Genomic DNA, 17,304 nt, shown 5'->3' on the forward strand with positions numbered 1-17,304 from the left:
GATATGTGAGGACAAGGGGAATTCTGTGTTTGTTTTCGGGGAAAGGGGGTGTGAGGGCATAAGTGCAGGAAATGTAAGAGATGTGGTGGAGGGCTTTTTCGATCAATGAACACACCATTTTGGGAGCGGATGTGGCGGAGGTAGAGAAATTGGGAGTAAGGGATCACATTCTTGCAGGAGGGTGGGTGAGAGGAGGTGTAGTCAAAGGGATGATGCCAGTGTATAGTGGAAGTGGGATTGTTTCATGTATCCTACGAAAAGGCAGGCATAGCTTGGACCCATACAGGTGCCTGTAGCCACCCTTTCAGTTTGTTGGAAGTGGAAAGAGTTAGAGGTAAGGACAAGTTCTATCTAGTGGATGAGGGTGTTGGTGGAGTGAGACTGGTTGGGTCTATGGGAGTGGAAGAAGCGGAGGGCTTTTAGGCCATCTGTGTGGGGAATGCAAGTGTACAGGGATTGGATGTCCAGAGCGAAAAGGAGGTATTGGGGGGGTGGGGAATTGAACGTGGAGGAGTTGGAGGACATAGGTAGTGTACCAGACATAGGTGGGCAGTTCTTGGACTGACGGGTTGGGGGGGGGCGGGGGGGCGTGTGGAGACACAGAGTCAAGATAAACAGAGACAAGTTCAGTGGGGTAGGAGCAGGCAGAGACAATGGGTCAGCCGGGGCAGTCAGGTTTGTGGATTTTGGGAAGGAGATAAAAACAGGCAGTGCGGGGTTGAAGATTGTGGGTAGGAGGTCACCCGTGGTGATGAGGTTATGAATGGTCTGAGAGATGAAGGTTTGGTGATTAGGAATGCAATCATAATCAAGGGAGCAATAGAAGAAGGTGGCAGAGAGTTGGCGCCTGGCCTCTATGACAATGTGCCATATCACTATTGCCACCGACTCCCCACCTTATCCACAGGTTTGATGGTGAGGTTTGGGTTGGAATGGATGAGGTGGATGGAGCGGAGGGCTGCGTGTCCCAATGGGGAGGGGTTGGAGTGAGTGAGAGTGAAGAGATTGAGGCGATTGATGTCACAATGGCAGGGGGAGACAAAGAGTTTGAGGGAGGGTAGGATGCCATAGGGTGGTGTCCAGGAGGATGAGGTTTGTTGGAGGCTGGACACAGTGGAAAAAATAAATTCAAAACCCAGACATGAACAGAATTTGATGATGTGGGCACAGGGTAATGAATGTGAGTCCTATGCTGAGGACTGACTGTTCATCCTCAATGAGGAACTGATCTAGGGAACTTGGGGCTAGGGCTAGGTGTCAAACTGGAGCTGGGGTTGTGGATAGAGTGACTGAAACAATCATCTTCCTCTTCTTTCGCAGGTATGTTTTGTCCAATTTCCTGATCCATGCCTAAAAGCAATGGAGGCTGTGCAGGTGACTTGGTTAGCCTTGTACTACATGGATACTGTCCTGATGTTCACAAAGGAGCACGACATCTTGGATTTGTCCATCACTAGAAGAGGCAACTTTTCAGATCCATGTTTTTGCAGACCATGGCAGTAAAATGCTCCTTGTTCTAGTCTGCTATTAAACATTACATCTTTAAAACACCAAACTGCAACCTGGTAAGAAATGGTAAAACAGTTGGGTCATAGTTAAACATGTCTCTTGCTGCATCCTCCTAGCATGTGAATGAGACCATTCTACAGCCTATCACCTGTCTTTGCTGCCATGTCCACTGCACTGTGTCTGGTGTTGAAGCAATCTAGCCAATCATCGTCCTGGGTGACCTCTATGTAGTGTACAGTGCAACAGTGTACAGATTTAATGGCGATATCTCTGACTCCTTCACAATACCAGTTCCCTGCCATGGCTCTTCCTCTTGCTGCATTAGTTTGATCTCTCTGAACAACATTTAGCTTTCTCAGGTTTAATCATACTCCCAGGCTTTGCTCATCCCTTCACAGGGAGATCAAAATCAAATGATGGTACAGCCAGTGGTTTACATTTTTGCACTCGTGTGATCAAGCTGGAACGATAGGTCAGTGTGGTTACATAACAAGATAGGACAAGTTTATCTGATCTGGAGTTACCAGTGCAGGGCTTGTATTTATCACGAGCATTGTTCTATGTGCCAGCAGGAATAGATGAGAATTTTTAAAAACTCGTATTTTTTATCTAACGCATTTGTACTGCTACTGTTGAAACCATGGGTGGTTCTATCTGCTTTCAGATCAGCATTGTCTGGTTCTGCTTGTTTTTTTTATATTCACCATCATTCCTAGAAAGATTGTTCTCTTTTAACAAACACTTTGTTTTCCTTATAAAGCTTCAAAGAGACTGCAAACTGATGCTGATAGAGACATTTAATGAGTTGTATTGCTGAATGTCCCAGATGTGTCAAAATTCTGAAAGATTACTTCAAGATGCCTATGAGTAAAAATTGATTCCCTTGTTATACACTTCATTGTACCTGTAGTGCTCATGTAAAGAATAGCCTTGATTTCTGAAGAGCCAGTTTCATACTGCACATTGCACAAACAGTGGTGGAAAGATGACTGCTGTAGCATGGTAAACAACCATTGATTTGCATTAGCCCATGTTGATCAATCACTGACAAAAAAGCATGCTGGTAGTACAGTTCATAACAGGCCACTTTGTGTGGTTTTTGAAATTTCGGATTTGTATTGGCCATCTTGTTGTGGCATGGAATGCATGTGAAATTGTTGCTTGCTCTCAAAAATAATGTATTAACCAAATGTGAGGCAAGGCTAATTACGACAGATTGCCTCATATTACGAATGTTCCCTACAAGAACTCAAAAATGAATTTCTTGGAGAAAATAGGAACATTGCAGCAACTTTGGTGACCATTGGTTTTGTCATTCCTACAGAGTTTATCATTCAGCATAATTGGTCCAGTTTGTCCATTCCCATGAATGCACAAGGACAAAGAATTCCTGACAACTTCAGGTTAAAATGTACTTTAGCCTAGAAGCTGTGTATACTGCAAACAGTGAGATGAGCTGTGCACCTCTAGTGCCATCTCAACCTATCCATCTTTGCATCTCTTTTTCCTCTGAAGAGTAGCTTACAGCCAAATTTGAAAATCATTTTTGTGACACAAAGTATTGAATAGATTGGAAATTTATGGACCAAGCAACACTATGGAAGTTGATGACGTTGAGGTGCTGGTGTTGGGCTAGGGTGGACCTGGTGCTGTGTGACTTCTGACTTTGGGAGCTCAGTTAACTCAGTTGTTTGAATGGCTGATTTTCAGTCCAGAGTGAAGCCAACAGCGCAGATTCAATTCCCATTTTGGCTGATTTCACCATGACGGACCCTCAGCTATGGCATAGTCACCCTCAGATTATAGTACCCGTCATTTTTGTTTACTGTGAGTGCAACTATAGTGCTATGGTTTAGCTTTATCAACGCAGTGTTCAAGCCCTGCACAACTGTGAGCATAAAATGAGGCCAAAATAACTACCACAAAAAATTTTTCTCCAGCAGCATCCAGAAAAACTTGATAGTATTTAAAGTGGAAAAAAATTGTCCTTCCATGAACAAAATCAAGCAACCCAAAATGTCTGATTTTCCTGGAATTATATTAAGTTGCAATACAGAAAATTCCACGCAGATTTAATTGATTTGCATCATAATAAAATTCTTGCTCACTTTTGGAAAGAGCTTCCCACAAAGTCAAGTGCAACCAAAAAAGGTGTTCAGTATCACAACATAGCTGAAGATTTGGTAGCTGTCTCAGTTAATAGCAACCCCTTATTAAATCCCGGAACTGCTCACGATCTACACAGATGTACCCAGTTAACTACAGACAAAATAAAACTACCAGTTTTAAATGACAGTTTACAAATTATGCAAAGCCAAGCATGAAAAAAAATTGAAATTGTAAGCTTCTTTTTGCATTTTCACTTACGTAATTGTTTTTCTTAGCAAGCTGTGAAGATATAACATCTCATCATGGTGAATGAAACTTGGCAAGTGGGCTCCTAGTGACTCACAAAATCGTTCAGCCTCTTCCCATGTTCTCTTCCGTACTACTCTCTCATGATGAAAGACCTACATATGTAAATTGGATAATTATCCTTATGTTCTATACAAATATGAACATATATGGATTGACCACAACACTTTGTCCAGCTCAGTGGGATTGCTCTCATCCATTCCCATCCATCTGACCATAGCCAGAGAATTTATTTAACTAACTTTTCTTCATGTTCCCAAACTATGACCTTTGATGTCCAACTTTCTCTCACCTGCCGCGCATCGGTGATATCACCTAAAGGCAGAATGTTAGTTTTCACATTATGTTTATATCACAGAGGTCAATTCACTGTTACCAACTTCCTTAATCACCATGTTGCTATCAGACCACTTATCTGACAACATGAAGAACTGGATGGAGTACAAATATTCTCCAATTAAATATGGATAAGAGTAAAGCCATTATTTTTGGTCATCACTCTCAACTCTTTCCCTTGTTCTGACACTATTCCTCACCTTGGCAACAGTTCAATATTAAGCTATTCTTTTCATTACCTAGTTTTTATTGCTGGTCCCAGATCAAGAGTCACGAAGATTACTGATTTCCACTTCCACAATACTGCCCAAATTTGCCTGTCCCAGCTCATCTGTTGCTGGAACGTTTACTCATGCTTTCACTATCTCCATTCTTGACTGTTCCAACACATGCTTGGCCAATTCCTACATTCTATCCAATGTATAATGAAGGTAATCTAAATCCATGATGCCCATACCTTAAGAGAATAAGGCTGCTCCAAGTTATCATCACTATGCTCACTGTCCCTTTACAGACACCTCGTACTGATTTTAAGATTATCATCCATGATTTCACATTCTTCCGTGGTCTTTACTCTCTTCCTATTGTTAATCTACTCCAGCCTTAGAGATATCAAATGTTTCACTAATTTTTCCCTTCTTTTCAGCCCTACTTTTAAACTGCTCCACCACCAGTGGCCACACCCTTCAGCTGCTTCAACCCCATTCTTATCTCTGGCATTCTCTTCCTAAACATCTCCACCTGAATTTCCTCCTTAAAACCTCACACTTTGACCAAGCTTTTAGCCACCTGGCCTAAATATCTTGTTATGCATCATACTTTGTTTTAGTAAGCTCACGTGAAGCATTTTGAGACATTTCATTCTATTTGCATACTATTTGCACATTGTTGTTGAAATGTTTTCAGTGCATATGAAACAACTAGGTTTTGATCCTTGGGCCTGCTGAGCTGATGAACGGCAGTGTTTTGGGAATGGGAAATTTTAAGTTTCTGACAGTTGCAGTGTTAAGCACACCAAAATCACTTAACTCCAGAAGAAACTTGGTCCAACACAGTGATTTCAGCCTGACTTCACAGGCGTGGCACATTTTCCACACCAAATAATCTTAAACCTGTCTAATTGAAATAGTCGATTTGTAACAACAAAGATTTGGTTGAAATTTCACATGTGATCCCTACATCAGACGGACTGAATGACTTTTGTTGCCTGGCTGAGAAATTGATGTTGGATCCAACATTTGTACCAAGTCAGACAATAGATAGTAGGCCTCAGTGAATGGTCTTCACCAAACCATACAAGTCTTTGGTGGGACATGTCAGGATATAAAGTTAGTGATAATGATAGCCCTTTCCCAATTGGCAGAGGTTAAGTCGCTCTTCCCTCATCATCACAAGGGAACTGAGACTACTGGACAACTGACACAAGGGAGGTGGCAGGCAGATAGGCCTCAAAATCATGGGGACCAAACTAGAACATCCCACACAAATAATTCAGAATTCCTTTTATCATTGCCGAACAGCCTACAAATGAGTTAAGCAGTTTGGGTTGCGCTGCACTTCTTGAGCAGCATTGCTCAAACTCCCTCACTTGCTTTTTAATTTCGCACAAATCTGTATTCTACAAAATGGTGCAAGTCCCACACTTAAATTTTTAATGTCAAATCTAACTACCCAATTACACGCTCAGCTGAACATCACATTGGATGCTGCTCCTTAGGCATTCAAAGGCACCCAAAGGCACCCAAGGTGGCTGCAACGTGCAACCTCCTCCTACCTCCATGCTGCTACCCAATTATGGTCATATTCAATTACTGGCCATCAGTTTTCAGGCAAAAGAGTGGCTGAAGGCAAGCGTCTGGGTTGGAGTTAAACATTGCACACAAAAATAAATTATTGTTGTGACACAGACATGTCTTTAATCTACCAAATCTAGGCCATCTAACCAAATGTCAGATTACCTGCACCATCAGGTCACTGTCCGCAGATTTTCTGAATGATACAGAATAAAGAAAACATATACTGAAGGCAGTCAAGAGTGATATTCTAAACAGTCTGGGCCTCTAAACAATATTTCGAAATGAATCCAAAAAATTATATAGTCATATTAAACCTCATTTAGAGGCTACATTTTATAACTGGCCTACACAATATATATATAGAAGTCTCTAATCATTTTCTAAATTATGTAACAAACTTTAGTACAGTTTCAAAAGCAAGTACAAGAATAATGTTGGTCAGAGACAGCTGTTTGTCTCATTTGTTTATGTGTTTCCTGCTAATAGCACACAAAGTCACTGATCTATGGATTTGTTGCAAGCGATGCCTTTGGGACTTGATATTCCCACGTTACACAGCCTGGTAGTTGTTAGAAACATCCAAGACAGTGACTAGCATTGGATTACAAGGTAACGCTATAAAATATCATGACATGGGCATTAATAGTGGTATTATGATTAGTCTCAGTTCCCTTGTGATGATGAGGGAAGAGCGACTCAACCTCTGCCAATTGGGAGAGGGCTATCATTATCACTAACTTTATATCCTGGCATGTCCCACCAAAGACTTGTTTTCTTCCTCCTGCAAGCAACATTCTACCCTCCTTTACTTGACATCATCCAGGACAAAGCAGCCTGCTTGATTTGCATTATATCTTCAAGAATCCAGTCCTTCCGCAACATATTCAGTAGCAGGAATGTGTACAAAAAGATGCACTACAGAAATTCACCGAAGCCCTCAGACAACACCTTCCAAGCATTTCATCCAGAAGAATAAGGGCAGCAGACACATAGGATCACCACCACCTGCAAGTTCCCCTCCAAGCCACTCTCTTGGAAACATATCACTGTTCTTTCACAGTTGCTGGGTGAAAATCCTGGCAGTCCCTGGCTATGGGCATGGTGAGTCTACCTACAGCATGTGGTTCAAGGAGGCAGGTCACCAGCATTTTCTCAAGGGAAGCTAGGGTCAGGCAATAAATGCTGGACAGACAGTGACACCCATGTCCCATGAGTGAATTTTTTAAAAGGTGCTATTATTTAGGCATTAGCACTCCTCCAGATCGAAAAATGACAGACACTAAATGTTAGCAAACTATTTGATCATGGGTCCTATCACAATTGAACCTATTCCTGCTGTCTTCTCAGGTTCACACATATACATAAAAGCGCTTCTAGGAGTATTCAAGAAGTGGGAGGCTACCTAATTTTTGACTGTTTTACTTTATATCTTAAAATAATAACAAAATGATCAATGCTTCATTAAGCTCACCGTTCCTCGGAATTTTTGTAGAGAGAACATGCGTTCTGAATTTTTTTTAAAAAAGGAGCAAGAAGTCTCTGAACTCAACGTAAAATGCTGGTGACCTGCCTCCTTGAACCTCATGCTGTAGGTAGACTCACCATGCCCATAGCCAGGGACTGCCAGGATTTTCACCCAGCAACTGTGAAAGAACAGTGATACGTTTCCAAGAGAGTGGCTTGGAGGGGAACTTGCAGGTGGTGGTGATCCTATGTGTCTGCTGCCCTTATTCTTCTGAACGCAAGTACAGCAAACTTACTGGTGCCTGCCGCCGAACACAGGCCTCTACCACCCCCAAATCCCCAACTCTACCCAGGACCTTGCCCACAATGTGCCTGCCGCCATTGGCCATGTGGCCACTTTCGGAGCACAAACGGATTCCACAGATGACGTCACATCTGCCGTCGCCCAGTACGCCACTTCTGGGACAGCGAATGCCATCGACACCGCTGCTGATGCTGCTGCCTCCGTTTCAGAGGCCAACCACAGACATTGAGGACGCTGCCGTCGCCACCAACATCCAAGATTTACCAGCCGACGTTGCTCCGCTCACTGCCTTCACAGCTAGAAGCTCCAGAGGAGACAGTAGCATCCAGCCCTGCCGGGTCTTCACCATCCCTCCAGACCTCCCCCTCACTGAGGGTGAACAGTCAGTCCTCAGTGAAGGGCTCACCTTTGTCCCCCTCCACCCACACATCAAATGAATACAACTCACATTTGGATGTTCAACAGTTTTTCGGCTGCCTCCGCCTCCACACTTAATTCTTTAACCGTGAACCTAACCCTTCCTCTACTGACCCCTTCTCCCACCTCCAACACACCACCTCCTCCAAGGCACCACCCTAAGGCCTCCTACCCTCCCCTGACCTCTTCATCTCCAGCTGCTGTCATGACATCGATTGCATCAAACTCTCCATCCCTCTCACCTCTCCCCCACAGAACGTGTAGCCCTCCACTCCCTCCTCTCCAATCCCAACATCGCCATACAACCTGCAGACAAGGGAGGTGCAGTTGTAGTATGGCGCACTGACCTCTACATCGCCAAGGCCGGGCTCCAACTCTCCGACACCTCCTCCTACCACCTCCTTGATCATCACCCCACCCCCGACCCAACTGTCCACAACCTCATCACCACAGGTAACCTCCCACCCTCAGTCTCCAACCTCATCATTCCCCACCCCTGCACTGCCCATTTCTATCTCCTTCCCAAAATCCACAAACCTGACTGCCCTAGTTGACCTATTGTTTTCACATGCTCCTGCCCCATCGAACTCATCTCCATCTTCTTCCCTTTGGTCCAAAAACTCCCCATGTACATCCGTGACACCACCCACGCCATCCACCTCCTAAAAAATTTCTGATTCCTTGGTCCCCAACACCTCATCGTTGCCATGGACGTCCGGTCCCTATACACTTGCATTCCCCATGCAGATGGCCTAAAGGCCCTCCACTTCTTACTGTACCGCAGGCCTGACCAGTTCCCATCCACTTAGCTGAACTCGTCCTCACCCTCAACAACTTCTTTCAATTCTTCCAACTTCCTACAGACAAAGGGGGTGGTCATGGGTACCTGCATGGGCCCAAGCTATGCCTGCCTCTTGGTAGGTTATGTGGAACAATCCCTCTTCTGAAGCTATACTGGCCCTAAACCCCAACTCTTCCCCTGTTACATTGATGACTGTATCAGCACTGCCTCGTGCTCCCACAAGGAGCTCGAACAGTTCATCCACTTCACTAACAGCTTAAGTCCACCTGGACCACTGCCGATACCTCTCTCTCCTTCCTGGACACCTGTTTCCATCTCTGGCACCACGTGGAAACCGATATCCATTTCGAGCCTACTGACTCCCACAGCTACCTAGAGTACACCTTCTCTCACCCACCTTCCTGCAAAAATGCCAGCCCCATTCCCAATTCCTTTGCCTCCGCCGCATCTGCTCCCGGGATGAGGCATTCCAATCCCGGACATCCCAGATGTCCTCATTTTTCAAGGACCACAACTTCCCCTCCAGTGGTCAAAAACGCACTCGACCATGTCTCTCGTATTTCCTGCAACTCATCCCTCACACATCTTTCCTACAAATAACAACCAAAACAGAATCCCCCATCATCCTCAAGTACATTCCCACCACCCTCCGGATCCAATGCATCATCCTCTGACACTTCCGCCATCTGCAATCCGACGCAACCAAAGACATTTTTCCCTTCCCACCCTTGTCTGCTTTCCGGAGGGACCACTCTCTCCCGGACTCCCTTGTCCACTCCACACTCCCCACCACCGCCGGCACTTTTCCATACAACTGCAGGAAGTGCTATACCTGCCCCTACACCTGCTCCCTCACTCTCATCCCAGGCCCCAAGAAAACCTTCCACATCAAGCAGATGTTCACCTGCATATCTGCCAATATGGTATACTGCATCTGCTGTTCCCATTGTGGCCTCCTCTACTTCAGGGAAACCAAACGCAGGCTTGGGGACCACTTTGTGGAACACTTACAATCGGTTCACAACCAACAACTGCACCTCCCAGTCGCAAACCATTTCAACTCTCCCTCCCACTCCTGAATGACATGTCCATCCTGGGCCTCCTGCAGTGCCACAATGATGCCACCCGAAGGTTGCAGGAACAGCAACTCATATTCCGCTTGGGAACCCTGCAGCCCAATGGTATCAATGTGGCCTTCACCAGCTTCAAAATCTCCCTTCCCCCGACTGCATCCCAAAACCAGCCCAGCTTGTACTTACCTCCCACCTATCCATTCCTCCCAACTCAAGCCCCACTCCCATCTCTTCCCTACTAGCCTCATCCAGCCGCCTTGACCAGTCCGTCTTCCCTGGACCAACTTATGCCCTTTCTAACTCATCTTTACTGGCTCCAACCCCATCTCCTTGACCTGTCTGAATCCTCACCACCTATCTTCTCCTGTATCCATCTTCTATCTGCTTTTCCCTTTCTCCTTATTTATTTCAGAATCCCCTTCCCCTCCCCCATTTCCGAAGAAGCGTCTAGGCTGGGAATGCCAGCCTTCCTGCTCCTCTGATGCTGCTTGGCCTGCTGTGCTCATCCAGCTCTACACTTTGTTGTCTCTGATCTCATCTACCTAAAATACAGACCACATTATTTTCCCCGATTGAAGAAAATACACAAAGGAAATGCTGCCAAGGCCTCTTTTCAAATAGATCTTTTAATTATGGTGGAAAATTTGCTTCTTTTACCCTTTGATTCTCTGCTTAAAAGTGAAAAACAAAACTGATTTTTAAATGCACTGACTGTCTTTTGAGGGAAAAAAACTACTCAAATTTTATGCTATTCTCACCTTGTAGCAGTATTGAAGGTCTGCATTAGTTTGCCACCCAGGAGGGCAAGAGCCTTTTGGGGGTGTTTCCTCAGTTTCTGTAGTGTTGCTGATACTCTTCTTGCAAATGGACATAGCTTTGAAACTCTTGCAATTTCTGATCTCCCACCGCCCAAGAGTCTTTCCTGTGGCCATAACAACACATCCACCAGGAGAAGCTGGAACAAGTAAAGACATTTGTAATTTGTTTCAGGTTTTTTTTTGAAAAGCTTAATCATACAGCTTTGGAAGCTCATTATTTTTTCTTCAAAATACATCTGAATACACAATACGAGGGGAAATGGTGCATTGACATATGAAAGTTTATTTTCGTTCCTTCACACATGCTGAGACCAAGTACTTTGAAGAGTTTCAAGAATTAGTGCTGACTCATCTGAGGTTCAGTTGGGTCTGTAAATAGATGAGGGGAATGCCCAGTTAGCTCTGCTGCCTCGCAGCGCCCGTGACCTAGGTTCGATTCCACCCTCGGGCGACTGTCTGTGTCGCGTTTGCACATTCTCCCCGTGTTTGCGTGGGTTTCCTCTGGGTGCTCTAGTTTCCTCCCACAGTCCAAAGATGTGCAGGTTATGTGGACTGGCCATGTTAAATTGCCCATAGTGTTCAGGGAGGTGTAGATTAGTTGGGTTGTAGGGAGATGGGTCTGGGTGGGATGCTCTGAGGTTCAGTGCGGACTTGTTGGGCCAAAGAGCCTGTTTCCACACTGTAGGAATTCTATGATTCTATGAGTCACAGTTTGTGATACCTGCAAAACTACAGTCTAATCCACATTTCCCAGTTACAGGCAGGCATCAGCCAACATGCTTCACCATTGAAATACGTCCTTTTGTTTTGCTTCAGCAAAATTTTATTTACTGTGACAAAGACTATACCATTAAGGAGGTGCACCATCGTACAGTTTGTAGCAAGAACTTTTCTCGATTTATGTGCAAGTTTCTTGCTGTCTTGTGAGTGGAGCCAGGAAGATCTGTCCTCTAGAAATGAAGTCCACAGAAGTGAATCAGAAGACCAAGTGCAGGAAGGTGACCAGAAAATATGGTGGCTACGATTCTGGTTCCAGCCTGCCAAATAAGATGGTGGAAATCATGGACACTTTTGGGGATAGTGACTGTGTGCTTGGAGATATCATTTATCTGGATATGGGCACCAAATTTCAAGTCAGAATCTGATGTTGTATTTTAGTGCAGAAACATGAATAGTTTTACCGTGGGTATAATGCTGCTGTTCTACTCCATTCTACCTGGTATTTTCCAGCATAGTACAGAGAAATTGTGGGATTAAAAACATGTACAGAGATTGGTTTTAAAACTTCATTGGAGGTTGCAGGCTAAGCCAACAACTATTACCCATAGGGCAGATGAGATTTAACAACACTGTTGCAGGTCTGGAATCACACGTGGGCCAGATCAGATAAGAACGGCATTTACAGAAAGGATATTAGTGAACCCGGTGAGTTTTTCCTGACAATTGACATCTTTAGACTCTTAATTCTAGATTACTGAATTTAAATGCCACCTTCTCCCACCCTGAGATTTGAACCAAGGCTTCCAGAATATTACCTGGTTTAATAGTCTATTGATAATAACATTAAGGCATTGCATCCCCTGTCTTACAGTCTAGACAACTGAGAGTATGAGAATCCTAAGCTCCCAAGTCTGTTAAAGTATACACCAGTCACACCCTAGTATGTCACTAAAAAGCAATTTAAGGCTTTGCCTACCCTGGCACAGGAACACTGATTCCAGCAAATTAGGCAGATGAGACCAATTGAAAGATCCAATGGAAAGCAGTCAGCACCATGTTCTGGAACATGCAGACTTCAATAAGACATAGAAAACACATTGTGGTTGACCACCACATCTGTATCCATCTCCAGTCTCTGAAACTCGCTTGGCCACTAGACCAAGATAGATCACTAGAGACAGTGAGGCCGACCACGTGCAACTTCCCTTCAGTATAATCCAGTTTAAGGGCAAGTCATGTTCATTGGCTTTCAATCCCGAGGGTTACTTGGCACAGATTGCCAACAAGCTCTTTGACTCTGTAGGCAGCTCAAAGAATTCAAACCTGTTGTGGTCTGATGATCCACTTCTATCAATCCAAATAAGTGAACTCATGTCATGGAAAGTGGGCATTATCCAGTAATAACTCAAACGATTGAGTCTAAATGTAGCCCTTTGCATCCCAAGCCCCAAACTGCTGCTCCCCCCAACCCCACTTAAGATATTCCAACTTGATGCAGAGAGAGGATATAACTGGGATGTTCTTGATCTATATGGTTCTGTTCTAAATTACAGAGACATTTACCAGCTGAGCTATGGGCTAGGACCTGGAAATTTTTTGTCTCAATAGCAAACAGATGGAATACTTGGGTGTTTTTAGAATCAGGGATACTGTAAGTACCTACCTGGCTGATATGCATTCCAATTTGTATATGTTACAGGCTCTTTCTCCTTGGATGTAGTAAACCATGTGTACTCTCCAGTGCCATTTCTATCCTGAAAACTAGTCCAGAAGTATTTGCCATTTTCTGTTGTATGTTTTGCAATCAGACTGTTAATAAATTCTTGTTCAAACCTGCAGTTTAGAGAGAAGACACAAAGTCAAAGTCATTCACATTACTGAAGAGAAACCAATTACACTTTTTAAACTTAGGAGACACAATACAAAAAGGGTATTTTCCAAATTTTACTGCAGTTATGGGAAACACAATATTCCATGGTGAGTATATTATTCGGATAAGAGAATTTGTGAATTAATAAATTTTATCATCTCAGAGGATCATACATCCCTACAGTGTGGAAAGAGGCCCTTCAGCCCAACAAGTCCACATCGACCCTAGGAGCATCCCACCTAGACCCATTCCCCATATAACACACCTAATCTACACATCCCTCAGCACAGTGGGCAATTTAACATGGCCAATCCACCTTCGCTGCACATCTTTGGACTGTCTTTGGAGGAAACCAGAGCACCCAAAGGAAATCCATGCAGACACGGGGAGAATTTGCAGACTTCACACAGACAGCCACCTGAAGGTGGAATCAAGCTCAGGCTCCTAACACTGTGAGGCTGCAGTGTTAGCCACTGAACCACTGTGCCACCCCATGGGGCGTTAAAATGTTAAAATTTTATTTTAACGAAATACAGGTATAACTGATAAGGCAAGCATTTATTGCTCCGAGAAGGTAGCAGAAAGTTGCCCTCTTGAACACAACTATTTCCAAGGGGAGACATTTCGAGTCAACAAAATTGCTGGAAGTCGAGAGTTTAGGACAGTTAAATGTTAGAAATAGAAATCTGAACAGCCAATCAAGTGACAGAAGTACACCACAAGACTTCAGAGATAATGGGAATTGCAGATGTTGGAGAATCCAAGATAACAAAGTGTGGGGCTGGATGAACACAGCAGGCCAAGCAGCACCTTAGGAGCACAAAAGCTGACATTTCAGGCCAAGACCCTTCATTAGAAAGGGGGGGGGGGGGGAAGGGGAAGAGGGTTCTGAAATAAATAGGGAGAGAGGGGAAGGTGGATTGAAGATGGATAGAGGAGAAGATAGGCCGACAGGAGACCGACATGTTAAAGGGGCGGAGATGAGTATAGGTGAGCATAGGTGGGGAGGTAGGGAGGGGATAGGTTAGTCCAGGGAGTGGCATGAGGCTAGTAGGTAGGAAATGGGGGTGCAGCCTGAGGTGGGAGGAGGGGATAGGTGAGAGGAAGAACAGGTTAGGGAGGTGGGGACGAGTTGGGCTGGTTTTGGGATGCAGTGGGGTGAGGGGAGATTTTGAAGCTGGTGAAATCCACATTGATACCATTGGGCTGCAGGGTTCCCAAGCAGAATATGAGTTGCTGTTCCTGCAACCTTCGGGTGGCATCGTTGTGGTGTGGCCCTTGAAGGACAAGGACATCTGCGATAGGGTTAGTCTGCATTTCCCGCAACTCATCCTTCACACCCCGTCCCCGCATTAACCGCCAAAAGAGAACCCCCCCTCGTCCTCAAATACCACCCCACCAACCTCCGGATACAACGCATCATCCTCCGACACTTCCACCATCTACAATACGACCCCACCACCAAATACATTATTCCCTCCCCACTCTTATCTGCTTTCCGGAGACCACTCTCTCTGGGAGTCCCTTGTCTGCTCCATACTCCCCTCCAACCCCACCACACCCGGCATCTTCCCCTGCAACCACAGGAAGTGCTACACTTGCCCCCACACCTCGTCCCTCACCCCCATCCCAGGCCTCAAGAAGACATTCCACATCAAGCAGATGTTCACCTGCACATCTGCCAATGTGGTATACTGCATCCGCTGTACCCGTTGTGGCTTCCTCTACATTGGGGAAACCAAGCGGAGGCTTGGGGACCGCTTTGCAAAGCATCTATGCTCAGTTCGCAATAAACAACTGCACCTCCCAGTCGCGAACCATTTCAACTCCCCCTCCCATTCCTTAGATGGCATGTCCATCCTGGGCCTCCCGCAGTGCCACAACAATGCCACCTGAATAGCAACTCATATTCCGCTTGGGAACCCTGCAGCCCAATGTTATCAATGTGGATTTCACAAGCTTCAAAATCTCCCCTCCCTCTGTACCATCCCAAAACCAGCCCAGCTCGTCCCCGCCTCCCTAACGTTCTTCCTCTCACCTATCCCCTCCTCCCACCTCAAGCCGCACCCCCATTTCCTACCTACTAACCTCATCCTGCCCCCTTGGCCTGTCCGTCCTCCCTGGGCTGACCTACCTCCTACCTACCTCCCCACCTATACTCATCCTTACTGGCTCCATCCTCACCTCTTTGACCTGTCTGTCTCCTCTCCACCTATTTTCTCCTCTATCCATCTTCAATCCTCCTCCCCCTCTCTCTCTGTTTATTTCAGAACCCTCTTCCCCTACCCCATTTCTAATGGAGGGTCCAGGCCCAAAACATCAGCTTTCCTGCTCCTAAGATGCTGCTTAACCTGCTGTGTTCATCCAGCTCTACACCTTGTTAACTATAAATGATCCTCTTAACTCCACAGCCAATCTCTACAAAGATGTGACATGCTGTGAGATGGTGTCAGCCAGAAATATAAACAAATTATTTTACCTTCAACACAACTCTGTTATTCTAAAGCTCATGTGAGAGATTTTTTAAAAAATAATTGATGTAATTGCACTCTCTCCAGCCGTTCTGGTCCCACTAAAAGAGCCAGAGGTCAATCACTCATTTTTTCTTTCCACTTTCACCTCCGACCTTATAAATTAAACACAAGCCAACTCTTAATTAAGATAATAAAATGTGGGGCTGGATGAACACAGCAGGCCAAGCAGCATCTCAGAGCACTAAAGCTGAAGTTTCGGGCCGAGACCCTTCATCAGAGACGGGGATGGGGTGAGGGTTCTGGAATAAATACGGAGAGAGGGGGAGGCGGACCAAAGATGGAGAGAAAAGAAGATAGGTGGAGAGAGTATAGGTGGGGAGGTAGGGAGGGGATAGGTCAGTCCAGGGAAGACGGACAGTTCAAGGAGGTGGGTTGAGGTTAGTAGGTAGTTGGGGGTGCGGCTTGGGGTGGGAGGAAGGGATGGGTGAGAGGAAGAACAGGTTAGGGAGGCAGAGACAGGTTGGACTGGTTTTGGGATGCAGTGGGTGGGGGGGGAAGAGCTGGGCTGGTTGTGTGGTGCAGTGGGGGGAGGGGACGAACTGGGCTGGTTTAGGGATGCGGTGGGGGAAGGGGAGATTTTGAAACTGGTGAAGTCCACATTGATACCATTGGGCTGCAGGGTTCCCAGGCGGAATATGAGTTGCTGTTCCTGCAACCTTCGGGTGGCATCATTGTGGCACTGCAGGAGGCCCATGATGGACATGTCATCTAAAGAATGGGAGGGGGAGTGGAAATGGTTTGCGACTGGGAGGTGCAGTTGTTTGTTGCGGACTGAGTGGAGGTGTTCTGCAAAGCGGTCCCCAAGCCTCCGCTTGGTTTCCCCAATGTAGAGGAAGCCACACCGGGTACAGTGGATGCAGTATACCACATTGGCAGATGTGCAGGTGAACCTCTGCTTAATGTGGAATGTCATCTTGGGGCCTGGGATGGGGGTGAGGGAGGTGGTGTGGGGGCAAGTGTAGCATTTCCTGCGGTTGCAGGGGAAGGTGCTGGGTGTGGTGGGGTTGGAGGGCAGTGTGGAGCGAACAAGGGAGTCACGGAGAGAGTGGTCTCTCCGGAAAGCAGACAGGGGTGGGGATGGAAAAATGTCTTGGGTGGTGGTGTCGGATTGTAGATGGCGGAAGTGTCGGAGGATGATGCGTTGTATCCGGAGGTTGGTGGGGTGGTGTGTGAGAACGAGGGGGATTATCTTTTGGCGGTTGTGGCGGGGGCGGGGTGTGAGGGATGTGTTGCGGGAAATACGGGA

General features: G+C 45.7%; 1 protein-coding gene across 3 annotated transcripts in view; it reads right to left on the minus strand.

Annotated features, from left to right (window-relative positions):
* ly75 (lymphocyte antigen 75) overlaps positions 1–17,304 on the minus strand; it is a 141,921-nt gene that overhangs the window by 73,315 nt on the left and 51,302 nt on the right. For all 3 annotated transcript variants that reach the window (XM_059647306.1, XM_048533646.2, XM_059647307.1), the window contains 3 exons: positions 13,318–13,487; positions 10,875–11,071; positions 3,877–4,019 (listed from right to left, as the gene is read on the minus strand). In XM_059647306.1, the coding sequence (XP_059503289.1) occupies positions 3,877–4,019; positions 10,875–11,071; positions 13,318–13,487 (510 nt within the window). The remainder of the gene's footprint in view (positions 1–3,876; positions 4,020–10,874; positions 11,072–13,317; positions 13,488–17,304) is intronic.

Source organism: Stegostoma tigrinum, chromosome 7 (genome assembly GCF_030684315.1).
Source record: "Stegostoma tigrinum isolate sSteTig4 chromosome 7, sSteTig4.hap1, whole genome shotgun sequence".
Lineage (NCBI taxonomy): Eukaryota > Metazoa > Chordata > Chondrichthyes > Orectolobiformes > Stegostomatidae > Stegostoma > Stegostoma tigrinum.